The sequence below is a fragment of the Nomascus leucogenys genome, chromosome 4 (assembly GCF_006542625.1).
Source record: "Nomascus leucogenys isolate Asia chromosome 4, Asia_NLE_v1, whole genome shotgun sequence".
NCBI classification, from domain to species: domain Eukaryota; kingdom Metazoa; phylum Chordata; class Mammalia; order Primates; family Hylobatidae; genus Nomascus; species Nomascus leucogenys.
The window spans coordinates 87722072-87747202 of NC_044384.1; the positions used below are offsets into that span (position 1 = coordinate 87722072).

At 55.8% G+C, this 25131-nt stretch overlaps 1 protein-coding gene across 1 annotated transcript in view; it reads left to right on the top strand.

Moving 5' to 3' along the window:
- LRP5 (LDL receptor related protein 5) overlaps window positions 1–25131 on the top strand; it is a 103776-nt gene that overhangs the window by 75616 nt on the left and 3029 nt on the right. The window contains exons 13-19 of the mRNA XM_030811372.1: window positions 1791–1999; window positions 3405–3595; window positions 4284–4493; window positions 8106–8231; window positions 12112–12348; window positions 15376–15486; window positions 18277–18416. Coding sequence (XP_030667232.1) covers window positions 1791–1999; window positions 3405–3595; window positions 4284–4493; window positions 8106–8231; window positions 12112–12348; window positions 15376–15486; window positions 18277–18416 — 1224 coding nt within the window. The remainder of the gene's footprint in view (window positions 1–1790; window positions 2000–3404; window positions 3596–4283; window positions 4494–8105; window positions 8232–12111; window positions 12349–15375; window positions 15487–18276; window positions 18417–25131) is intronic.

A 25131-nucleotide genomic window follows, 5' to 3' on the forward strand; every position in this document is an offset into this window, starting at 1 on the left:
CCTTTCCATCTGGGTGGTGTGTGTGTGTGTGTGGTGTGTGTGTGTGTGTGTATGGGGGAGGGAGTCACCCTTTCCATCTGGGGGGTGTGTGTGTGTGAGTGTGTGGTGTGTGGTGTGTGTGTTGTATGGGGGAGGGAGGCACCCTTTCCATCTGGGTCCAAGAGGCTGGGCCTGGGGAAGAAGCTTCTTTTTATCTACTTAGAGACTTTGTTTTATTTGTATTTTTTTTGAGACAGGGTCTTACTCTGTCACCCAGGCTAGGGTGTGGTGGTGTGAGCATAGCTCACTGCAGCCTCCGCCTCCCAGGCTTAAGCGATCCTCCCACCTCAGCCTTCTGAGTGGCTGGGACTGTAGGCGTGCATCACCATACTGAGCTAGTGTTTTTTTGTTTGGTTGGTTTAATTTTTTCTGATACAGATGGAGTCTTGCTATGTTGCCCAGACTAGTCTCAAACTCCTGAGCTCAAGTGATTCTCCCACCTCAGTTTCCCGACATTCTGGGATCACAGGCGTGAGCCACTGCTGCCTCCCTGTTTTATTAACTGCTAAAAGACCTAGATAAAGAAAGTCTGAAAAGACTTACTATCAGAGCACCATCCTAAGATGATTCCCTCTGACTCAAGGGAGAGGGAGGGGAGCTTTTCCTTCAGGCCTGGGTGGCAGTAGCCCAGGTGCCCCAGGCCCCATTTGCCCCAGGCCAAGTCACTCGGGAACTTGGCTGCAGCTGTCTTTCGGGGTAACCCAAAGGCACCAGATCCCCCCGGGCAGTAGGCTTCTGGGCTGTCCTCTCCTCCTACATCAGCTCAGTAAGATCCCTTCGAAGGGAGGCTGTGTCGGAGGCCCCAAAAGCCCAGGCTCATCCCTGAGATGCAGGGGGTGGGCTGGGCTCAGGCAGCGCTCGAGCATCTCCTGGGCGGTGACCCTGGAGAGTGTGGAGACAGAGAGTCCTTGAGAGTCACTGAGAGACGTGGCTGCCCTGCGTTCCCAAGAGGGGCTCTGAGTCATTCCCCACACTCACCTGCCCCCACCCACCCTCATCTGGCCCCCAGCCTCACCTACCTCCACATCTGTACCGACCCCTTTACCCTCACCTTCCCTACCCACCCTCACCTCCCCTGTACCCTCACCTCCCCAACTCACCCACTCCTGCACCCTCACCTGTCCCCCACCTTCACCTAACCCCCACCCTCACCTGCCCTCCCCTCACCTGGCCCCTCCTCTTGGGGAAAGGGTTGTAAGGGGTGGCCCCCAAACTGGCTGTCCTGGTGCCCTGCAGAGAAAACAGGACATGAGGGCTGCAGTCCAAAAGCTTGAGTCCTGGAAGGTGGAGAAGACAGGGATGTGTTGGGAAGGGCCCCGTGGTCCTGGATGCCTTCTTGACTGTCAGCGGGGCCTTCATGGGAGCGCCAGTCTAGTGATGCACAGCTGGGTGCCCCGGCGGGTTGGCTGATGAGGCCTAAATTCCAAGGCGGCAAGAGCTCTTCCAGAGGCTGATGTCCTGATCGCTCTGGCATGCTCGGGCGGGCACGTAGTTAGGAGCTGACTGGAGAGGAGAGACCCCCACACCAGTATTGGGATTTGACTTTTAGGCTAAACTCGAGAACTGTGGCCTCTGCTCTCCTGCCAGAGCTCTCCAGCCAGTGCCCAGGGCTCTCCGCCAGTGCCTGGGGATCTCCGCCAGTGCTCAGGGGTCTCCGCCAGGGCCTGGGGTCTCTGCCAGTGCCAGGGGTCTCTGCCAGTGCCCAGGGATCTCCGCCAGTGCCCAGGAGTCTTGTTTTCTTTGTCTTACAGCCCTTTGTTTTGACCTCTCTGAGCCAAGGCCAAAACCCAGACAGGCAGCCCCACGACCTCAGCATTGACATCTACAGCCGGACGCTGTTCTGGACGTGTGAGGCCACCAACACCATCAACGTCCACAGGCTGAGCGGCGAAGCCATGGGGGTGGTGCTGCGTGGGGACCGTGACAAACCCAGGGCCATTGTCGTCAACGCGGAGCGAGGGTAGGAGGCCAATGGGCAGGCGGGTGTGCTGCCCCCCACCCAGGCGTGCCCGCTGTGTCTTCTGCCGAATGCCAGCCCCTCACAGCCTGGGGAGACTTTCCACCCTGGGGATCCAATGGGTGGCTTTCCCGATCCCAAAAGCAAACACAGACTCTTTCACAGCCCCTCCAGGGAAGCAGAAAGCCCTGAGGGCTGGAAGGGAAGGGGGAGCTCTGCTGAGAGGTTACAAGGCAGCGCTGGCCGACGGGAGTTGCGGTTGATAGGTTTTGTACCATCCCTGTTGAACTTGAACCCTGTGCAGAAATCCCTTCCACAGCAAGGGTACTGCCTGTTGACTCGATCCTGTTCCACCACAGGGAGCTCCTGGGCTTCTTCCTCCCGGAGGCCCCCGACGCTCCCACCTGTCGGTCGTCAGAGCTTCTGGTTGGTGGGAAGGCACCCAGGACCTGGAGGTTTCCAGGGGGAAGAGCCAGGGAAAGAGGGAGACTGAAACCCACGTGACATGAAACTCAGGCTCCAAACTGAGCACGGGAGTGTTTGGGGACAGGAGCGCAATGGCTTTCCTCAGATAGCTAGGGGGCTGGCATGAAGACGGAGCTACAGCCAGCACAGGTCCTGGGCCGGGAGCCCAGAGTTTGAGCCCTGACTCTGCCACTTACTGCCCACGTGACCTTGGGCGGGTGGCATAACCTCTTGGAGACTCAGTTTCCTCATTGGTAGGAGTGATGGCCACAGTCGTGCCGCCTCTGCAGCACACAGGGGGCTTGGTGGGTGGAAGCCCCGGGTCTCTAAGGCGGCTGTGCAGGAGCCAGCTGAGCTGGTCTCCCAACGGCCAGGGCTCCGGGGTCCTTAGCAGCTGTGGGGGGCCTGCATCTGTTTCCCATGGCTGCTGTCAGAAATTACTAGAAGCCAGGTGGCTGAGAGTAATGGACACTTGTTCTCTCGCAGTTCCTGAGGCCAGAAGCCCGAGATCAAGGTGTGGGCAGGGCCTTGCGCCCTCTGAAGGCTCTGAGGGAACCTTTGGGCTTCTGGTGGCTCCCGGCATCCCTGGACTTGTGGTCATGTCACTCCAGTCTCTCCCTCTGGCTGCACATTGCGTGGCCTCTTCTGTATCGTTTAAGGACACTTGAGTTGGATTTAGGGCCTACCCTCACCCATTGTGGTCGTATCTTGATCCTTCATGACATTTGTAAAGACCCTACTTCCAAATAAGCTCACGTTCCGAGGTTCTGGGGTGAGCGGGAATTTGGGGAGCACTGTTCAACTAGTACAGAATGTGACCTGTCAGCCTCGGGCAGCCCTGAGAGGCAGGGGCTTTCCACAGCCCAGCTGGGTGCCCTGGGCTCCGCGCTGGCTGAGGAGACGCCGTCCCTGCACCCATCCTTCACCCGCCCCCCTCCCGCAGGTACCTGTACTTCACCAACATGCAGGATCGGGCAGCCAAGATCGAACGCGCGGCCCTGGACGGCACCGAGCGCGAGGTCCTCTTCACCACTGGCCTCATCCGCCCCGTGGCCCTGGTGGTGGACAACACACTGGGCAAGCTGTTCTGGGTGGACGCGGACCTGAAGCGCATTGAGAGCTGTGACCTGTCAGGTACGTGCCCCGGGGCCTGCCCTGCCCGCAGACACCTGGCCTTCCTTGTCGTCAGTAACGGCAGCAGCTGCCACATTGTCTGGGACCTGCCGTGAGCCCAGCACCATGCCGGGGGCTTTCTGTGTAGCATGTTTTGTCCTCGTGCTGACAGCTCCAGGCTGGGTTTCCGAGTGAGCCCCAGAGGGCAGAGGCAGAAAATGAGGCTCAGAGAGGGTGAGTGAGCTGCTTGGGGCCGCACAGCCAGGGATGGAGCAGGACTCCAGCCTAGCCTCTGCCCCTAGCACCTGCACAAGCAGCTGCTCTGCTCTGGACTGTGTTAGGCTGCGAGGGCTGGAGAGAAATGAGAGTTGGTGCTCAGAGAAGGGGCACGGGTCCCCATGGCTTTTCCTCTTATGATGGGGTGGGTAGGGGAGGGGAGGGGGCAGGCTTGCAGGGGCCAGTGACCGAGGCCCGCCGTTGGAACTGATGGCCCTCATCCACAGCCCAGCCCAGGTGGGAGCAGGGCTTTCCAAGGGCTTGTCTTGGGTCAGCCTGCTTCCAGGGACTCTGCTGCAACTCCCACCCCTGTCCGGAGCACGGAATCCCCCAGGCTCCCTGGCAGCCCTGTCAACCTCTGTCCTCCCAAGCTGAGTGTGGGGCGAGCTCTGGAGGTCAGCACCGCTCAGGGGGGCCCTCGGGCTGCTTGCAGGGGCCAACCGCCTGACCCTGGAGGATGCCAACATCGTGCAGCCTCTGGGCCTGACCGTCCTTGGCAAGCATCTCTACTGGATCGACCGCCAGCAGCAGATGATCGAGCGTGTGGAGAAGACCACTGGGGACAAGCGGACTCGCATCCAGGGCCGCGTCGCGCACCTCACTGGCATCCACGCGGTGGAGGAAGTCAGCCTGGAGGAGTTCTGTACGTGGCAGCGGGGTGGGCAGGGTGGCCTCTAACCTGGACGGACCCCTGGAGGAGGGGGGAGGCCAGTGCAAGAGCCCGTGTGGCCTCGGCCAGGCGGTGGGCCCCGCCAGATGCCGGTTGTTGCCTGCTGGGGTTCAGCAAGATGTCCAAATGTCCCGAGGCCTCTGAGGTGGTTTTCTTTTGCTGCAGAACAAATCACCACGAACAGCATCTTAAGACAACACCAACTCTTTTTTTTTTTTTTTGAGTCAGGATCTCGCTCTGTTGCCCAGGCTGGAGTGCCGTGGTGCAAACACAGTTCACTGCAGCCTCGACCTCTGGGCTTAATTAAGTGAACATCTTGCCTCAGCCTCCCAGGTAGCTGGGACTACAAGTGGGCACTACCACACCTGGCTAATTTTTTTTTATAAAGACGGGGTTTCCCCATGTTGCCCAGGCTGGTCTGCAACTCCTGGGCTCAAGCAATCTGCCTGCTGTGACCTCCCAAAGTGCTAGGATTATAGGTGTGAGCCACTGGCCTGACAACACCCACGGATTATCTCTCAGTTCTGTAAAGCAAAGTCCAGGCACAGCGTGGCTCACCTGGGTTCTCTGCCCAGGGTCTCACGGGTCCAGAATCAAGGTGTCAGCAACGCTGGGCCCTCAGCGGAGGCTCCATGGAGAAATTGGCTTCCTTGCTCACTCAGCAGGTGGCAGTTTTGGAGTCGAGGTTCTGTTTTCTTTCTGGTTATTGGTCGGGGACCACTCTCAGCTCCTAGAGGCCACCCTAGGTCCTCGCCCCATGACCCCTCTGCCTCAGCAGTGGGGGCTCTCTGCGTCAGTCCCTCCCGCACCTTGAGTCTCTCTGACTTGCTCCCCTCCCACCAGATGGGGAGCCTGCTCTGCTTCTAAAGGGCCCTGTGATTCAGCTCAGCCGCCTTTAGATTAGATTAGCCTCCCCTTTGATAGACTCCAAGTCGGCTGATTAATAACCTTAATCACATCCGCAGAATCCCTTCTGCCACATAAGGTCATGACACCTTGCTGGGGACTGGGGTGGGAAATTATGGGGGCATTTAGGATTCTGCCTGCCACTGCCTTGCTGCGTCCCAGGGCTTGGGGGAGGGGCCTCCACAGCTGGGACCACAGTCCTTACTCCCCTCCATGGGAACCATCTGAGGATTACTTGAGACCAGCCTGGGCAACATGGTGAGAACCTATCCCTACAAAAAATACAAACAAAAAGGTACTGGGCTGGGCTCCGTGGCTCATGCCTATAATCCCAGCACTTTGGGAGACCAAGGTGGGCTGATCACTTGAGGTTGGGAGTTCGAGACCAGCCTGCCCAACAGTGAAATCCCGTCTCTACTAAAAATACAAAAATTAGCAGGGTGTGGTGGCAGGCACCTGTATTCCCAGCTACTGGGGAGGCTGAGGTGGGAGAATCACTTGAACCTGGGAGGCAGAAGTTGCAGTGAGCCGAGATTACGCCACTGCACTCCAGCCTAGGCAACAGAAAAAAAAAGGGCCAGGGGTGGTGGTGACAAAGAGACCCTATCCCAAAAAACCCAGACACCGAATCCTGGAGACAGTGAGGACACCGAATCCCTGAGACAGTGAGGACCCTGTGAAATTTTCCTGGGTGGGGCGGGGAACAGAATGTCTTCTGGCATTTCTTCCACCTGGGAGTGGTCAGCTCTCCCTCCAAGCCGCCTCCTCTTCTTCTCATTGTCGGGATGTTGGAAACATTTGGTTAACTGGATAGAATAATGCGAGTTCCCAGGGACTTGGTCCATTGCTATTTTATTTTATTTTATTTATTTATTTATTTATTGAGACGGAATTTCGTTTTTGTCGCCCAGGCTGCAGTGCAGTGGCGCGATCTCGGCTCACTGCAACCTCTGCCTCCCAGGTTCAAGCGATTCTCCTACCTCAGCCTTCCAAGTAACTGGGATTACAGGCACCCACCACCACACCAGGCTAATTTTTTGTATTTTTAGTAGAGACGGGTTTTCGCCATGTTGCCCAGGCTGGTCTTGAACTCCTAGCCTCAGGTGGTCCACCTGCCTCAGCCTCCCAAAGTGCTGGGATTACAGGCGTGAGCCACCGCGCCTGGCACCGTTTGCTATTTTAATTCTCACGTGTATTAGTGTCCCACGGCTGCTATAACAAATGACCACAAATTGGACGGCTTAAAGCAACAGAAATGGATTCCCCCAATGTGCTGGAGACCAGAAGCCCGCGACCAAACTGTTGGGAGGGCTGTGCTTCCTCTGGAGGCTCCAGGGAGGATCTGTTTGTTGGCCCCCTTCCAGTGCTGTGGGTGCCAGCGTTCCACACTTGTGGATGTGCCGCCTCAACCTCTGCCCATCTTCATGTGTCCATCTCCTTTGCGTCTGCGTCTTTACCTCTTCTTCGTGTCTGTATTGCCTCTTATAAGGACATTTGTCACTGGGTTTAGGGCCCACCCAAATCATCCGAGATGACCTCGTCTTGAGATCCTTAACCTGCAAAGACCCTTTTTCCAAAAAAAGGTTATGCTCGCAGATTCTAGGCCTTAAGACGTGGGTGTATCTTTCTGGGGGGCACTATCCAACCCGTTATACAATGAAAGAAGGGAAGAGGGCCAGGTGCGGTAGTTCACGCCTATAATCTCAGCACTTTAAGAGGCTGAAGCGGGAGGATCACTTGAGCCCAGGAGTTCAAGAGCAGCCTAGGCAACATGATGAGACCCCGTTTCTACAAAAAGTTAAAAAAAAAGGCCGGGCGTGGTGGCTCACACCTGTAGTCTCAGCACTTTGGGAGGCTAAGGCAGGCGGATCACGAGGTCAGGAGATCAAGACCATCCTGGCTAACATGGTGAAACCCCGTCTCTGCTAAAAATACAAAAAATCATGGCTGGGCGCAGTGGCTCACGCCTGCAATCCCAGCACTTTGGGAGGCCGAGGCAGGTGGATCACGAGGTCAAGAGATCGAGACCATCCTGGCTAACATGGTGAAATCCCGTCTCTACTAAAAATACAAAAAATTAGCCAGGAGTGGTAGCGGGCGCCTGTAGTCCCAGCTGCTTGGGTGGCTGAGGAAGGAGAATGGTGTGAACCCAGGAGGTGGAGCTTGTGGTGAGCTGAGATCGCGCCACACCACTGCACTCCAGCCTGGGCAGCAGAGCGAGACTCCGTCTCAGAAAAAAAAAAAAAAAAAAGCCAGGCATGGTGGTGCATGCCTGTAGTCCCAGCTACTCAGGAGGCTGAGGCAGGAGGGTTGTTCGACCCACGGAGATCAAGGCTACAGTGAGCCATGATTGCACCACTGCCCTCCAGCCTGGGTGACAGAGTGTGACCCTGTCTCAAAGTAAGTAAATAGGAGGAGAGACAAGTGGGCAGTTCAGACTGATGGTCATGGGCACAGTAGGGACTGGTACAGACAGGCTGGCCTGTGATGTCAATTTCCATGTCAGTAGGAAGACTCTGTAGGCTGCCAAGAGGAATAAGTGGGAGGATCCTCCCAGAGAGGCCGGGCCTGCAGGATGGCCAGTTCTCATGAGTTCTCATTTGGCCCCTACCCTCCAGGCTGTGGTTCTGAGGTGGGAGGCAGAGCCTGACCTCCATTTGTCTTGTTTTGTCTTTGCAGCAGCCCACCCATGTGCCCGTGACAATGGTGGCTGCTCCCACATCTGTATTGCCAAGGGTGATGGGACACCACGGTGCTCATGCCCAGTCCACCTCGTGCTCCTGCAGAACCTGCTGACCTGTGGAGGTAGGTGTGACCTAGGTGCTCCTTTGGGATGATGGACAGGTACCTGATTCTCTGCCTGCTGCCTGGCATCCTTTTAAAAATCATAGTCCCTGTGGCATCCAGTTTCCAAAGCTGATTGTGTCTTCCTTTGTCCTCCTTTCTTTTCTACTATGTGCATTTGGTGCTATGAATTTTCCTCTAAGTACTGCATTTCCTGCATCTCACAAATTTTGTTACATTTTCATTTTCAGGTAGTTTGAATATTTTTATACATCTCCTGAGATGACATCTTTAGCTCATGTGTTATTTAGAAGTGTTGCTTAGTTTCTAAAGAGTTGGGGCTTTTCCAGCTGTCTCTCTGCAACTGATTTCTAATTTAATTCCATCGTAGTCTGAGAGCTTATTTTATATGATTTCTGTTATTTTAAATGTGTTGGGTGTGGTGTTTTTGTTGTTGTTGTTGTTTTGTGTTTTTTTGTTTTGTTTTGCTTTGTTTTGTTTTTGAGACAGTGTCTCGCTCTGTCGCTCAGGCTGGAGTGCAATGGCGCAATCTCAGCTCACCACAACCTCCGCCTCCCAGGTTCAAGTGATCCTCTTGCCTCAGCCTCCTGAGTAGCTGGGATTACAGGTGCATGCCACCATACCCAGCTAATTTTTGTATTTTTAGTAGAGACAGGGTTTTACCATGTTGGTCAGGCTGGTCTCGAACTCCTGACCTCGTGATCCACCCGCCTTGGCCTCCCAAAGTGCTGGGATTACAGGCGTGAGCCACCGTGCCTGGCCGTTAGGTGTGTTTTATCACCCAGCATCATGTGGTTTATCTTGGTGAATGTTCTGTGTACTCTTGAAAAGAATGTGGATTCTGCTGTTGTTGGGTGGAGTGTTCTAGCAACATCAATTAGATCAAGTTGATTGATAGTGCTCATCAAGTTGTCTATATCCTTCCTTCCTGACCGCCTGCTCGAGCTGTCAGTTATTGACAGGAGTGTGGAGTCTCCACTCTAATGGTGGATTTGTTTATTTCTCCTAGTAGTTCTGTCTTTTTCTCTCCTTCTACCCTTGATCCTCTTCTCCCCCTAGGGCTTCCTGGTGTTGGTAGTGGGAGAGTGGGGTAGTGAAGAACATGGGCTTTAGGGCCAAAGAGGCCAGGGTTCAAATCCTGGCTCTGTCACTTCCCAGTTGAGTGACCCTGGCCAGTGCCTGACCCTCTCTGAGCCTCCACTTCCATCTCTGTGAAATTGAGAGCACTTACCTGACAGGCTGTCATGGGCATGAAGTAACAGGGCACTCCACCTGGACCCTGACACGTGATGCACAGGAATGCCAGCTGCTATGCTGTGGGTGTGGCAGTAGTAATAAAGTGACCATCTGTATCCTCACCACAGTGAAGCCTGCCCAGGGCTTTCTGTCCTATGCCCCCATGCCTCCAGGTGGCCTTGGATCCTGTTGGTTCTGTGCTCTGCTCAGCTCCCTTTCTCCCGTGGGAGTTCCTGGGGGCTCAGCTTCATCCTACAGACAGCAGCACACGCTGGCTCTGCACCTTTTTTTTTTTTTTCTTTTGAGATCGAGTCTTGCTTTTGTCATGCAGGCTGGAGTGCAATGGTGTGATCTTGGCTCACTACAACCTCCACTTCCCGGGTTCAAGTGATTTTCCTGCCTCACCCTCCCGAGTAGCTGGGATTACAGGCGCCCGCCACCACGCCCGGCTAATTTTTGTATTTTCAGTAGAGATGGGGTTTCACTATGTTGGCCAGGATGGTCTTGAACTCCTGACCTCAGGTGATCCGCCCACCTCAGCCTCCCAAAGTGCTGGGATTACAGGCGTGAGCCACCACACCCGGAGTGCCGGTTCTTTTTAGCGGTTTGTCTTGTTCCTGGAGAGACTGGCTCCTGCCCAGGAGCTCGGGGAGTAGGACCGCGGGGTGCTGCCTCACACCTTGAGTTTGGCCGTAAGCAGAGGGGACATTTTGTGACTGTTCCCCTCCTGAGCTTCCTGGCAGCTTTTCTCCAAGTTACAGCCCAAAAGCTCAGGTGGATTTGTAACCCAAGGGTGTCTGTGCACCTCCCACTGATGCCTGAACTGCCCTGGCCAAGAGACGGGGCCGTCAGAATGCTGCACCAACCGCAGCCTTGGGCCTCCATGCCAGAGGCCATGCCCTTCCATCCACCGCCCCCTGGCCTGGGCCTTGGCCCTCCTCCTCGGGGACTCCAGGCCCCTTCCTCACGGCTCAAGAGATGTGTATTTACCGCACAGGTGCTTGTCATTCTCTTGTGGCCTCTTCTCCAGGGAGATCACAGAAGGACAGGGGCTCACTGAGGTCTCGGACATGGACTGTTTGATAGTGGGAGGAGCCAGGCTGGGCAAGAGGCAGCCAGAGTCACCTCAGCAGTGCCATCACCACCGCCATTCAGCCCTTCCCTGAGCTGGGTGCGCCCCTGGCTCTGGCCCCAGTGTCCCAGTTACAGCTCACAGGAGCTTGTGGTGCCCAGCGGTTGCTTCTGATTGAGAGTCGAGGTCGGAGGCTTTGGGAGGCTGAGAGGCTGCTCGGTTTCACAACTGCTGAGGGAGACTTGGGCTCCATCTCAGGTCTGCCCTATGTCGCCCTCAACCTCCAGCCACCGGCCCTCCATGTCCCCCATGGCCAGGCACGGCTTGCAGACATCTGTCACTGGCTCCTCTCAGCCGCCATGGGCTGACCCTGGCGTGTCCTCCTGTGGCCGAGCCCAGCGGAGACAGCCGCTTCCTTTTATTACGCGAGAGCTCTCGTCTTTGATCAGGCCCCCTCCCCTGTGCCACACAGTCCCTGTCACTTGGGTGAGCCCAGTAGTCATGGGGAAGGCCTGCGGGTTCCAAACATCCAATGGCTTGCATGCAGCGTGACAGCTTGAAACCGATGTTTTTTTCCTTGATCAGATTTCAGCTTGGCAGGGGCTTTGCTCAGCTTTCAGTGAGGCCTGGGCCGATTTCCCAGCATCCCCCACTGAGGCCAGCCTCTGTTTTCTGTGATTTTCTGTACAAAGTGGGAGGGAGGAGTCCTAGGAAATGGGGGGCCACCTCGAAGCCGAGGGCTCCTCTGGCTTCTCTGTGCCAGTGCCCCCACGCTTTGTGTCTGTGTCCCCAGCCCCTGGGACTCTGCTGTTCCCCGCGTGCTGCCGCATGCCCAGCCTGCACTGAGGACGTGGAGCCCCGAGGGGCAGGATGGCTTCCGTGGTCATGCGTAGGAAGTGGCCTTCACCCTTCGATGATCTTCTCCCTCCTCCCTTTCAGCGCCCTCCCCCCGGGTGTCCTCGGCCCTCCTGCCTGTGCTTTGTCCCATCTTCTGCAGGTGCCTGGGATGTGCTGACCGGTCCTCTGCTGGCTCCCGCCTTGCTGTGCGCACACTGATCACCACAGAGGCCTGGCCCTTCTTTTGTAGCAGTCCCACACCTGCAACAGGTGTGGCTGCTGACCACCTGCTTTCTGCCCCTCTGGTCCCGAAGAGGGCGCAGTGGGCACTCAGGCATGGCTGAGCAGATGTGTGTTGCCGGGAGGAGGAAGGACTGCTCCAGTCAGGGCTGAATTTCCCACCCGGAGCATTTCTGCTGTATTTGGTGTAGCGCCTGCTGCTTAAAGCTCTGATTCCCAGTCAGCCCCCTTTCCCTTCTGCATTGAAAAACATGCAGATGCATGTCTTCTTGCAGTGAATGTGTATTCTCCCAGCCTCTCTTCTGGGTTGGGGCTGGAGGTGGGGCGGCGCACAGGAGCCGCAGCGATAGAGGATGTGCGGGTGCAGCACCCGGCACAGCAGGGATGCCGAACCCGCGCTGAGTCCATCTCAACTTCTTTGAAGCCCAGTCACGCTATTGTCTGGGTTTTGCTGGGCGGGGCTGCGTGTGATGCTCTCCTCTGTCCCTCCCCCAGAGCCGCCCACCTGCTCCCCGGACCAGTTTGCATGTGCCACGGGGGAGATCGACTGTATCCCCGGGGCCTGGCGCTGTGACGGCTTTCCCGAGTGCGACGACCAGAGCGACGAGGAGGGCTGCCCCGTGTGCTCCGCAGCCCAGTTCCCCTGCGCGCGGGGCCAGTGTGTGGACCTGCGCCTGCGCTGCGATGGCGAGGCCGACTGTCAGGACCGCTCAGACGAGGCGGACTGTGACGGTGAGGCCTTCCCCGTCAAGACTCTGCCAAGACCCTGGCCCTGTCCTCCGGGATACAGAGCTTGGGGCTGCCTCCGGCCTCACAGGAGTAGGGGCTCTGAAAACCTTTGCTTGCAGGGAGATCGCCAAGGCTGTCTTTTAGGCCCAACAAGGAAAACTCTGCAGTCCCACCCATCCTGTCCCACCAGGTAGTGTGGCTTGAAGGCAGACTGTGAGGGTTTGTCTCACCTTCCTGCATTAGGTCAGGAGTTTCACAGAAACCTGAGGCACATTCAGGGGTGGGCTGCAGAGGTCCATGGCTTACACCCTGGAAAATCCCCCCAAAAGACAGTGCTGTCTCCACTGACCAGTCTGTGGGATAGTGCTTAAGCCTGAGGGGTTTCTATCAACCTGTAGAATCAGGAGGTATAAAGAGATTTGCTCAGGCATCCTGGGCCCTCTCTGACCAGCGGGATCTTCCTTTAGATCTTGACAGTGAAACACATCTCTTCTGTGCCCCCTCTGAGTTTTCTTTCATTCATTCATTCATTCACTCATTCATTCATTTATTTGAGACAGTCTTGCTCTGTCACCCAGGCTGGAGTGCCCTGGTGTAATCTTGGCTCACTGCAACCTCTGCCTCCAGGGTTCAAGTGATTCTCCTGCCTCAGCCTCCCTAGTAGCTGGGATGACAGGTGCGCATCACCATGCTCGGCTAATTTTTGTATTTTTAGTAGAGATGGGGTTTCACCGTGTTGGCCAGGCTGGTCTTGAACTCCTGACCTCAGGTGATCCACCCACCTCAGCCTCCCAAAGTGCTGGGATTACAGGCGTGAGCCCACAGCGCCCGGCCTGAGTTTTCCTTTTATGAATGACCTGCTTGGTTGGTTGCCTGCCACATGTTGTCAGCACCACAGGCCCAGGACTGCTGAGGAGCTGTTGATGTCCTCCCTCTCCCAGAGCCACCGGCTCTGTTAGGTAATTCACATGCGGTCTGGCCACTGTCCTACGTCCTCATTCACAAAGAGCAGACATTTCGTAGAAGATGAGGGCCTGGGAGTAACCTCCCTCCATGTTTTTCTATAAAGACATAGTGGTTAAGTCCTTCCAGCACATTGACCACTGGAGAATTTTATGGAGGCTGTAGACTAGGGGCTGTTAAACTAAGGGCCCAGGGGCCAAATCCAGCCTGCCACCTACTTGTGTAAATAAAGTTTTTTTGGTGCACAGCCATGCCCATTCATTTCATTTACACAATGTCTGTGGCTGCTCTCATGCCAAAAGCAGGAGAACTGAGTGGTTATGCTGGAGACCTACGGCCTTCAAAGCCCCAGACCTCATGTCTGGCCCTTGACAGACAGAGCTTCCCTAGCCCTGCTGTGCACCCTGGCCCAGCATGTGCTGTGTGTGTGATTTCAGCTTGCAGGAGCCGTGGTTAGGAATTGTCCCTGTGTTGGTCCATTTTGCATTGCTATGAAGGAGCACCTGAGGCTGGGTAGATTATGAAGGAAAGAGGCTTGTCTGGCTCATGGTTCTGTAGGCAGTACCAGTATGGCACCCGCATCTGCTCAGCTTCTAATGAGGTCTCAGGAAGTTTTGACTCATGGTGGAAGTCGAAGCGCGAGCAGGTGCATCACATGGTGAGAGAGGGAGCAACGGGGAGAGAGAGAGAGAGAGAGAGAGCCAGCCTCTCCCTCTTGCCCTCACCTTGAGAGGAGATGCCAGGCTCCTTTAACCAGCTCCCATGTGAACTCACAGTGAGAGCCCACTTGCTACTGCAGAGAGGGCACCAGGCCATTCATGAGGCATCTGCTCCCATGACCCAAACACTGCCCACCAGGCCCTACCTCCAACCTTGGGGTCATATTTTATTTTGTTTTATTTTATTTTATTTTATTTTATTTATGTTATGTTATTTATTGTTTGAGACAGAAGCTCGCTCTGTTGCCCAGGCTGGAGTGCAGTGGCACGATCTCGGCTCACTGCAAACTCCACCTCCCAGGTTCAAGCGATTCTTCTGCCTCAGCCTCCCGAGCAGCTGGGATTACAAGCACACACCACCACACCCGGCTAATTTTTGTATTTTCAGTAGAGATGGGATTTCACCATGTTGGCCAGGCTGGTCTCAAACTCCTGGCCTCAAATGATCCACCTACCTTGGCCTCCCAAAGTGCCAGGATTACAGATGTGAGTCACTGCGCCCAGTGAGGGTCACATTTCCGTTGAGATTTGGAGGGGCAGACATTGGAACCATCTGAGCCCCCTCATCCCGCTCTAGCTTCTCCTCCTGTGTGCCCCGCGGTGCTGGTGGCAGGCCCTCATGCCGGCTCTGGCGCCACGCTCTGTTCCAGAAGCTTGCTTCCCTGCTCGGTTGCCAGAAAATCATCCCATCCATTACAAGGACAGGGTCCCCTTATCTCCCGTTCCCAGGGCAGGACACTGGGGGCAGGGCGGGTGGGAAACTGAGCAAGTTCTCCGGGGCAGGCGTGGCTATGGCTCCCTCCGGGTGGGCGTCTGAGGAGGGGAGGAGGCAGCCGTCAGTGCCCTGGCTTGCTCTTCCTCCCTGGCCAGAGGCCGTGGCCTTGCGCTGCTCCCATGTGGGCTGCCTGCATCTCCAGTGGGTTGTGCTCCCTCCCCTCCTCCCAAGCTCTGCTGGGCACCACTGCCCCCACTCTCGGGAGGCGAAGCTCCTTGTGGCCATTCCTGTCCTTGGCACCCACCCCCCCAACCTGGTAGAGCCTTGGGCGGGGTCTATTACTCCTTGCATGGCGTAGACCTCCCCACAGTAGGCACCTGACAAATACCTCCGGGGGGGCAGGCAGGAGGTGCGTTGAGGTCTCAGCCCTGGCAGTCCCTCCCCTATGTGGCATAGGCCTCGCCACAGGGTCATCGAGGGTGGGTGGAGACTGCACTAGACCACTCCCTGCTGGTCCTAGAAAGGGTCCCAGCTGTCTGCTCTCTGTTCGGAGTCCAGACCTTGGTTGCTGTGCCCTGCGTGGTGGGCTGGGGGCACCCTCCAGCCTCCTGAGTGTGTGGCCTCTCCTTGCAGCCATCTGCCTGCCCAACCAGTTCCGGTGTGCCAGCGGCCAGTGTGTCCTCATCAAGCAGCAGTGCGACTCCTTCCCTGACTGTATTGACGGCTCCGACGAGCTCATGTGTGGTGAGCCAGTTTCTGGCATGGGGAGGGGGCATCCGGGCTGGGTTCCCCCAGGAGCGTGGGGTCTAGAGGAGGAGATGTGCCTTTCCAGCGGGGCTGGGGGCTGTGTGGGAGACTCAGGCGGCTGGGAGGCTCCTTGCGGGAGGCAGGAAAGCCTTTCCCAGGGAAGTGGCCAGGAGGACAGACTGTGAGCTGTGGGCTTGGCAGCTACAGAGTCCGCCTCGGTGGGTGGGGCTGACCCTGCCCAGGTGCCTGCAGCACGCACCCACCCATGGGACCTTGCTGAGCAGCGTCTGTCAGGCAGCAAGATTACCCCTGAGGGCTGCAGTGGTCCTGTTCCCTGGCAGCTTACTGTCTGGCTGAGGAGTGATGTTCACATATGCACACATGTCATGTGCACACACGTACATGACAACGTCTCACATGCTCAAATAGTATGACCTGTACAGTCATGGATATAGGGCCTAGGGGATAGGAGGCCAAGACAGTGAGGGAAGGCCTCCTAGAGGCAGTGGCTCCTGAAAGGCTGTCTGATTCAGGCAGGAAGGGAGCTGAGTTCAGATAGGAAGTAGCAATGAGTCATTGTGTCTGGGGACATGGCCACTCCTTCGCTGCAGAGGGACCTGGGCTGAGAGCTCCTCTCTTCTGGCTGCAGCAGGGAGAGAAGTCTGTAGGGGGAGAAGGGGGCTTCCTCAAGGGACTCCCTGTGCCCTTTGGCACCTTCATGCCAGGTCAGGCTTGAGGCCTGAAGGCAGTGGTGGGGGCCACCAAGAGTTGCCTCCTCTGCTGGGCAAGTTTCCAGTCTGACAGGCCTGTGCCTGGGCCTCCAGCATGGCCGTGGGCCCCAACTGTGGGGGTGCTGTTGATGCACGGCCAGGCCTTGCCGCCAGAGCTCGCATGCTTCCTCCCATTCCTCTGACATCATCGATGCCCTCAGGATCGCTGGGCCGGCCCTGTGGGAGAGTGAATGTGGCTTTTGCCAAAGTTGAGTCTGGAGCCTGGAAACTTCCCCATGGGCAGTCTTGATAGTGGAGTGGCCCAAGGAGCCCACCCAGCCGACCCTGCCCCTCCCGTGGCTGGTGGGCGGCACCAGGGGCTGCCTGGCTTTGCTTTTTGACCAACATCACCCAGGCTGGCCAGGGCGCACTCACTCCCGCCACCACCGAGGGCCCTGGGCAAAGCAGTGAATACCAGGTGCCTTGGCAGGGATGTGTTGAGGGCTGTGGAGAGTCAGACAGGGGCGGGGGTCAGAGGAGGAGGAGGGTGCACCGTGCAGGCTGAAGGGCCGCGTTACCCTGAGGTTGGCCAGGCTCCCCAGGCCTAGCCTCCCAGCTTGCCCAGTTTCTCCCCACCCTCCACGAGTGGCAAAGCCAGCCCCTTCAGGGCGCACGGTGTCTGCCCCCAAGGAGGGCCCATTCCTTTGGGGTTAATGTCGGCCACCTCTTTCTGTCTGTCTCTGGCAGAAATCACCAAGCCACCCTCAGATGACAGCCCGGCCCACAGCAGTGCCATCGGGCCCGTCATTGGCATCATCCTCTCCCTCTTCGTCATGGGTGGTGTCTATTTTGTGTGCCAGCGCGTGGTGTGCCAGCGCTACGCGGGGGCCAACGGGCCCTTCCCACACGAGTATGTCAGCGGGACCCCGCACGTGCCCCTCAATTTCATTGCCCCGGGCGGTTCCCAGCATGGCCCCTTCACAGGTAAGGAGCCTGAGATATGGAACGACCTGGAGGAGGCAGGAGAGTAGTCTGGGCAGCTTTGGGGAGTGGAGCAGGGATGCGCTACCCCGGGCCCTCTTGCGCATGTGGCAGACATTGCTAATCGATCACAGCATTCAGCCTTTCCCACTGAGCCTGTGCTTGGCATCAGAATCCTTCAACACAGAGGCCTGCATGGCTGTAGCAACCCGCCCTTTGGCACTGTAGGTGTGGAGATAGCTCCTTGGACTTGACCTTCATATTCTAGTAGGACATGTGCTGTGTTGTCCGCAAATTCTCATGTCCCCTAGAAATGAAGTGGGGGCAGCTGGGCTCTCTCCAGAGCTGAAGGAATCACTCTGTACCATACAGCAGCTTTGTCTTGAGTGCACTTGGAATTTGTGGCTGAGCAGTTACAATTCCTACGTAGCCCAGGCACCAGGAACGCAGGCTGTGTTCGTAGATGGCTGGGCAGCTGCACCGCAGAGCTGCACCACGCTGGTTTGTATCACATGGGTGACCATGGTGTGTCTAAGAAGGTGGAGTCCCTGTGAGGTCTGCAGGTGCCCCCACAGCTCCAGGCCACCTTGAGGATTGCCTGTGCCTGCCCAGCCCTGAGTTCCCTCTTCCCTGGCCTGTCCCACTGTCACCCCAAGCCGGCCTCATTGGGAGCCTGTTGGATGGCGGGGTATAGATGTAACCTGATTCTCTCTGGGGAGCGCAGTTACCTGGCTTCTCAAGAGCTCCTAGGAGTCCACAGTGGTGGCACCATCACAGTCGCAGCAGCCCCCAGAGAACGGGGCCCTGTCTGTTCCTGGCGTGCTCTGTGCTGCCCCGCCTGGGTTCCCCGCCCCAGTTGCAGACCCCTTGGGGGAGGTACCATGTGTCTCCCGTTTCACAGATGAGCCCCGGGGAGCTCACTCTAGTAGTGGCCAGAGAGGCCTGCGGCTCAGGGAGCGGGGCACATCTCCAACAGGACACACCGCCCTGGTCTGAGTCTTGTGGGTAGCGGGAGCAGAGGAGAGCGCCCTGTGTTTGTGGGGCGGCTTGGCTGAGCCTCGAAGCCACCTGACCGCCCCCGTCCCTTCCCTGCCAGGCATCGCATGCGGAAAGTCCATGATGAGCTCCGTGAGCCTGATGGGGGGCCGGGGCGGGGTGCCCCTCTACGACCGGAACCACGTCACAGGGGCCTCGTCCAGCAGCTCGTCCAGCACGAAGGCCACGCTGTACCCACCGGTGAGGGGCGGGGCCGGGACGGGGCGGGGCGGGATGGGGCTGTGGGCCCCTCCCACCGTCAGTGCTGGCCACAGGAGGCTTCTCGGGTTCCTGGGGGCTGTGCCACCGCCTCTGAGGCATGCTTGCTTTCTTCCCTTTCCAAACCCTTCTGTTTCCTTCAATGACATTGTTGATTGTGGATAATCTGAAAACCACACAAAAATATAAAGAGCCGAAATATCACCCAAATCCACCTCCTAGAGTGGCTGTTGGGCCACGTCAGCATCCAGGCGGCCGTCTCTGTTCCGCACGGCCCAGCCCATCGATGGCCGCCTGCACCAGGCCTGTCTGCCCTCTGTGAGCTTCCCCACGGGGTCCCCTCCACGAACACCCTGTTCTCCCCCCCACGAACACCCTGTTCTCCCCCCCAGGGCTGGCTGCTTCCTGGAAAACAGCTGGATGGTTTTGTGCATGACACACAAACACAGGGTGATTTTCGCGGCTAAAATACTCCCTGGAGCTTTCGGCAGGGTGAGGGGCTGGCTCCAGCTGAGCCACGCCCTAAGTGAAATGACTGAGGAGAATAAACTGCCGCCGCCCTCCAGGATCCTTGGGGCTGGCTGGGGAGAACCCCCGTTTCTGGGAGCACAGCCCCAGGATGCCAAGGCGAGCTTGGTGCCTGGATGTGAACCCCTGAGTGTAAACGGCGGGGGCTGACTTGACATGCTTTGTATGCTTTTCATTTGTTCCTGCAGCTGTATGCCCCTAAGGTGAGTCCAGCCCCCTTCTGCTTCCTCTGGGGCCTCGCCAGTGAACCCCACCTTGCCGGGGCTGGTTCCTACCGCCCTTCTGGGTGTCCCTCACATCTGGGGTCTTGTCTTCTTGTTTTCTTTTTCTTTTTTTTTTGAGAAGGAGTTCCACTTTTGTTGCACAGGCTGGAGTGCAATGGTGTGATCTCCAGGCTCACTGCAACCTCCGCCTCCCATGTTCAAGCAGTTCTCCTGCCTCAGCCTCCCCAGTAGCTGGGATTACAGGCATGTGCCACCATGCCCAGCTAATTTTGTGTTTTTAGTAGAGATGGGGTTTCTCCGTGTTGGTTGGGCTGATCTTGAACTCCCGACCTCAGGTGATCCACTGCCTTGGCCTCCCAAAGTGCTGGATTACAGGCGTGAGCCACTGCACCTGGCCTTTTTCTTTTCTTTTTTTTTGAGACAGGGTCTCGCTGTGTCACCCAGGCTGGAGTGCAGTGGCGTCATCATGGCTCACTGCAGCCTCTACCTTCTAGGCTCAAGCAATCCTCCCATCTCAGCCCCTAAGTAGCTAGGACTGCACGCATGCGTCCCCATGCCCAGCTAATATTTACGTTTTTTGTAGAGACGAAGTTTCACTATATTGCCCAGGCTGGTCTCAAACTCCTGGACTGGAGCGATCCCCCCGCCTTGGCCTCCCGAGGTGCTGGGATTACAGGCGTGAGCCACCGTGCCTGGCCTGGGGTATTGTCTTCTTATGGCACCTGACTGTGGTGGGCCCTGGGAAGGAAGTAGCAGAAGAGGGTTCTCCTTGGTTTCCTGGACAGGAACTGAGTGTTCCGGAGGCCCCAGGGCCTGGCTACGTTTAGGGACAAAGGGAACTGGGAACCAGAAGCCGAGAGTTTAAATACCCACTGCCCTTCTTCTCTGCTCCTGCTGCTGCAACCCAACTTAACAAGCCAGGAGTGCCAGGAACCCGAGCAGGGTCCCCGTGCACACAGCAGGAGGCTCACGAATTCTGTTTTCCTGTTCTCCCTTGGGAGCTGGAAGGATCTTAATCAGGCAATAAGAGATGGCACTGACCAGCCAGCTATTTTTTTAAATCACTTTATTGTTTAACCACACAACTCACCCACTTAAAAAAGGGTACAGTTCAGTGGGTTTTAGTGTATTCACAGATGTGTGCAACCCTCGCCACAGTTAATTTTAGAACACTTTCCTGCCCCTAAAAGAAACTCTGCATGAAGCCAGCTGTTTTTAAATTAGCAAAGTTATTTTGCATCTATTAAATATATGTTCATGGTACAAAATTCAAAAGCTACAGAAGAGCCTGCAGTCCAAAGAGACCCCGCCCCCATGACGGCAAGCAGGACTCCCCGGGAGGCATGGCCTCCTGCAGTGTGTTTCTTCTCTGTCCCCCCGGGGTCATCTGTACGTATGCAAGCATGCAAGAGCATGGACTTTGTTTTCCCAGCCAAAAGATAATTGTAGATTTATGTGCAGTTGTGAGAAATAGCACAGACCCATTTATCCTCTGCCTGGTTTCCCCCAGTGCTGCCTGCCATCTTGCATGTCTTCCATGCCTATCATAAGCAAGACACTGATAACCATCCTTTCACCTTATTCAGATTGACATAGGTGTTTTTTGTTTGTTTTTGAGACAAACTCCCTCTGTCACCCAGTGGGATTGCAGTGGCACAATCACAGCTCACTGCAGCCTCAAACTCCTGGGCTCAAGCGATTCTCCTGCCTCAGTCCCCTCGAGTAGCTCAGACAGCAGGTGTGCACCATCATGCTGGGCTAATTTTTAAATTTTTTGTGGAGGTGAGGCCTCACTATATTGCCTAGGCTAGTCTTGAACTCTTGAGCTAAAGTGATCCTCCTGCCTCAGCCTTCCAAAGTGTTAGGATTACAGGCATGAGCCACTGCTCCTGGGCTGGCATATATGTTTTCATAAGCCCGAAAGATAGCATCTGAAGAGTCAACATTGAGCCTTGCCTTTTGCTACTAACGATGTATAAAAGGTGGTGTTCTGAGCATTTCGGAGGCTCCCAGCTGCCGTGTGCACCCTGCCTAGAACTCTACCATAACCCGTCTCCGGGAGGAGTGCTATGGTTTTCCTCATTTTGCAACAAGGAGGCCGAAGAACTGAGCATGAACCACTGGCCCGGGTTGTTCAGTTGGTAGGCAGTGGGGCCAGGCCGTCCAACTCACAACCACCTTCTACTCTGCTTCCCCCGCACCCTGAAGTTTGTTATGTTTCGAGGTCAGAGCTGTCACATTCTTGGTGGCTAAATAGTGCTCCTTGTCAGGCGTGGCTGGGCCCCCACTGGAGGGCATCAGGGTCCCCTCTCCTGCTGTGGTTGAACCTTGGCTGTTTCAACCACTCCTGCCAAGTGGCCCTCTGAAAGGGACAGTCCATCTTTTCTCAGCAGAGGGCCACACCGGTAAAACTGTCCCTGGCACCCTTTCTCTCCACCTGTCTAATATAGAGTAAAAATGGTATTATGTTAAGATCTTCATTTACATTTATTTTATTATGAATGATGTCAAGCATCATTTTGTGTGTTTAAGAACCTTTGGGCCCGGCGTGATGGCTCGCAGCTGTAATCTCAGCACTTTAGGAGGCTGAGATGAGCGGATCATTTGAGGCCAGGAGTTTGAGACCAGCCTGACCAACATGGAGAAACCCCGTCTCTAGTAAAAATTTAAAAATTAGCCAGGCATGGTGATTCCAGCTACTCGGGAGTCTGAAGCATGAGAATTGCTTAAACATGGGAGGTGGAGGTTGCAGTGAGCTGAGATCGTGCCATTGTACTCCAGCCTGGGTGAGAGAGCGAGACTCTTTCTCAAAAACAAGAACTTTTGTCATTTTATTTTTCTCAGAAGGGTCTGTTCAAAGTCCTTCTTCTATTGGGTTGTTGATACTCTTATTCATTTGTGAGGTCTCTTTAGATACAGATAGACTATGGAAATTGGCCCAGAGCCTGCGATGTGTATTGAAAATATTTGTTTCCCAGTCTTTTGTCTTTTGATTTGGGTTATGGTATGTTTTACCATTTATACGATGCAAGTATAAATCTCGGCTGGCGCTGGTGGCTCACACCTGTAATCCCAGGACTTTGGGAGGACGAGATGGGTGGATCACCTGAGGTCAGGAGTTCGAGACCAGCCTGACCAACGTGGTGAACCCCCGTCTCCACTAAAAATACAGAATTAGCGAGGTGTGGTGGCACATGCCTGTAATCCCAGCTACTTGGGAGGGTGAGGCAGGAGAATTTTTTGAACCCAGGAGGTGGAGGTTGCAGTGAGCCGAGATCGCACCACTGCACTCCAGCCTGGGTGACAGAGTGAGACTCCATCTCAAAAAAAAAAAAAAAGAAATTATCAATCTCCTCTTTTATGATATAGATATATATTTTTGTTGTTGTTGTTGTTTATGCTCAGAAAGGCCTTCCCTGCTCTGATCATAAAGAACAACTTATTTTCACACTTTTTTTTTTTTTTCTGAGATGGAGTTTCACTCTTGTTGCCCACGCTGGAGTGCAATGGTGCGATCTTGGCTCACTGCAACCTCTGCCTCCTGGGTTCAAGCGATTCTCCTGCCTTAGCCTCCCGAGTAGCTGGGATTACAGGCATGCACCACCACACCCAGCTAATTTTGTATTTTTAGTAGAGACGGGGTTTCTCCATGTTGGTCAGGCTGGTCTCAAACTCGCGACCTCAGGTGAGCCACCCACCTCGGCCTCCCAAAGTGCTGGGATTACAGACGTGAACCACTGTGCCCAGCCCACACTCTCTTTCTTAACGTCCTCCTCCTCTCGTTTTACATTCAGATCTTTAATTCTTCTGGGATGTAATTAGATTTGACGAGCAAGGCAGGCATCCAGCTTGTTTCTTTGCTGATGGCTTCTGGGTGGTGTGAATTAGTCAGGGTCTATCAGGAGGCAGAAACTCTATGAGAATTTGAACAGAGAAAGTTCTGTCTACAGGCTTATTACCAGGGACTGGAATAGCAGGAATTGACCAGTGAGATGTACAGAGAACTCTAAGAATGCAGGAATAGGCCAGGCATGGTGGCTCACACCCGTCATCCCAGCACTTTGGGAGGCCAAGGTGGATGGATCACCTGAGGTCAGGAGTTCGAGACTAGCCTGGCCAACATAGTGACACCACATCTCTACTAAAAATACAAAAAAATTAGCTGGGTGTGGTGGCGCATGCCTATAATCCCAGCTACTCGGGAGGCTGAGGCAGGAGAATCGCTTGAACCTGGGAGGCGGAGGTTGTAGTGAGCCGAGATCATGCCATTGCACTCCAGCCTGGGCAACAAGAGCGAGACTCAGTCAAAACAACAACAACAATGCAGGAATAGCAGATGAGCCGAGGTGGGGCCTCCCCACCCCCCACCCTGGGCCAAGATCCAGTCTTCTTTGAAGAGGGCCTGGCTGTGGTTCACGGGACATCTGAGACGTTGCCGAGGCACTGCATTGGTGGATCTTGCCAGAAATCTGCCCGGTGCAGATTTGGGCAGAATCTCAAACTTTGCCTTGGGATGTAGGAGAGAAACCAGGTCTGGTCAAGTTCCTGAGAAGAGGTGGAAACAGACCCCATAGGCTGGGGCTTGGGCAGCTGCAGGAAGCCCTTTCTGCTGCCTCCCTGCCTGCTCTTTGCTTTGAAGCACCTTTCCCAGCGCCCCCAGTCTCGTGCCCTCCCGACGTTGGGGTCAAATCCTGAGGAATACCCAGGCTGGCTCTCTGGGCCAAAGAGGACCCTCCCCAGAAAGAGCAGGGCCCAGTGCGGCTTCCTAAAGGGCAAGGGAAGGGCCTGGGCACTCCCCAGAGGCTACGCACCAGCCATCAGGATAACCCCAGGAAGCAGGCCTTCTCGAGCCCATTTTATTACTTTATTTTATTATTTAATTTTAAATTTATTTTTTGAGACAGAGTCTCACTCTGTTGCCCAGGCTGGAGTGCAGTGGTGCGATCTCGACCCACTGCAGCCTCTGCCTTCAGGGTTCAAGGGATTCTCCCACCTCAGCCTCCCAAGTAGCTGGGATTACAGGTGCTCGCCACCATACCCGGCTACTTTTTGTATTTTTAGCAGAGACGAGGTTTCACCATGTTGGCCAGGCTTGTCTCGAACTCCTGACCTCAAGTGATCCGCCTGCCTCGGCCTCCCAAAGTGCTAGGTCGAGCCCATTTTAAAGTTGAAGAAACTGAGGCTGAGACAGGTAAATTCCCTCCCCAGGGATCCTGCTGCAGCCGGAAGGTGGTAAAACAGGACTTCACCCAGGTCTGTCTGGCGTGAAAGGCTGTGTTCTCGTACCACCCTAGGGGGCCTGAGAGAACTGAGTCCCTCGGGGCATAACTGACAGTTCTGTTCCCATTACTCTGCAGGGGCTTGGATCTGGCTGTATCCTTTCCAGGAGGGCCTTGGAGACCCACATAAACCCTGCACCCTTTGGGAAGCTGCATGTTGGGTTGGGGTGCTGTCAGTGGCACTTGTGGAAGGTGCAGATCTGTGTGGGTGTGTGGGCCTGGGGCCTCTGGTCCCTTCCTCCCATTGTAGGGCTGGTTGTGTGCTGCCTGGCCCTGGAGGGTATGTTCATATGGTGAATTTGTCTGTTTACTATCCCAGCTTTGGGGCTGGTGCCAGCACAGGCCCATGTGAAGGGGGTGCCTTTGTCTGGAGTGGGGTCGCGGCTCCTCCCTCAGCATGGCGACTTCTGTGTGTGGGTCAGGGCTTCAGCAAGGATGCAGAGCCCCTGAGTGTTCAGGACAAGGGCGTCATTGCAGGAGTTAGACTGTGCGTGATGGAGGGAGGAGGGGCAGGAGGAAAGGTCATAAGGAGAGTTCCTGGGAAGGTCCCTGAGGAGCCTGGTGAGGTGCTCACTGGTGTGGAGGACACTCAGGGCCTGCGGGGACATCTCCCACTGCTGGGGGCCGGCCACAAAGGGGAGTGGCCGAAGTCCTATCCCTGCCTTC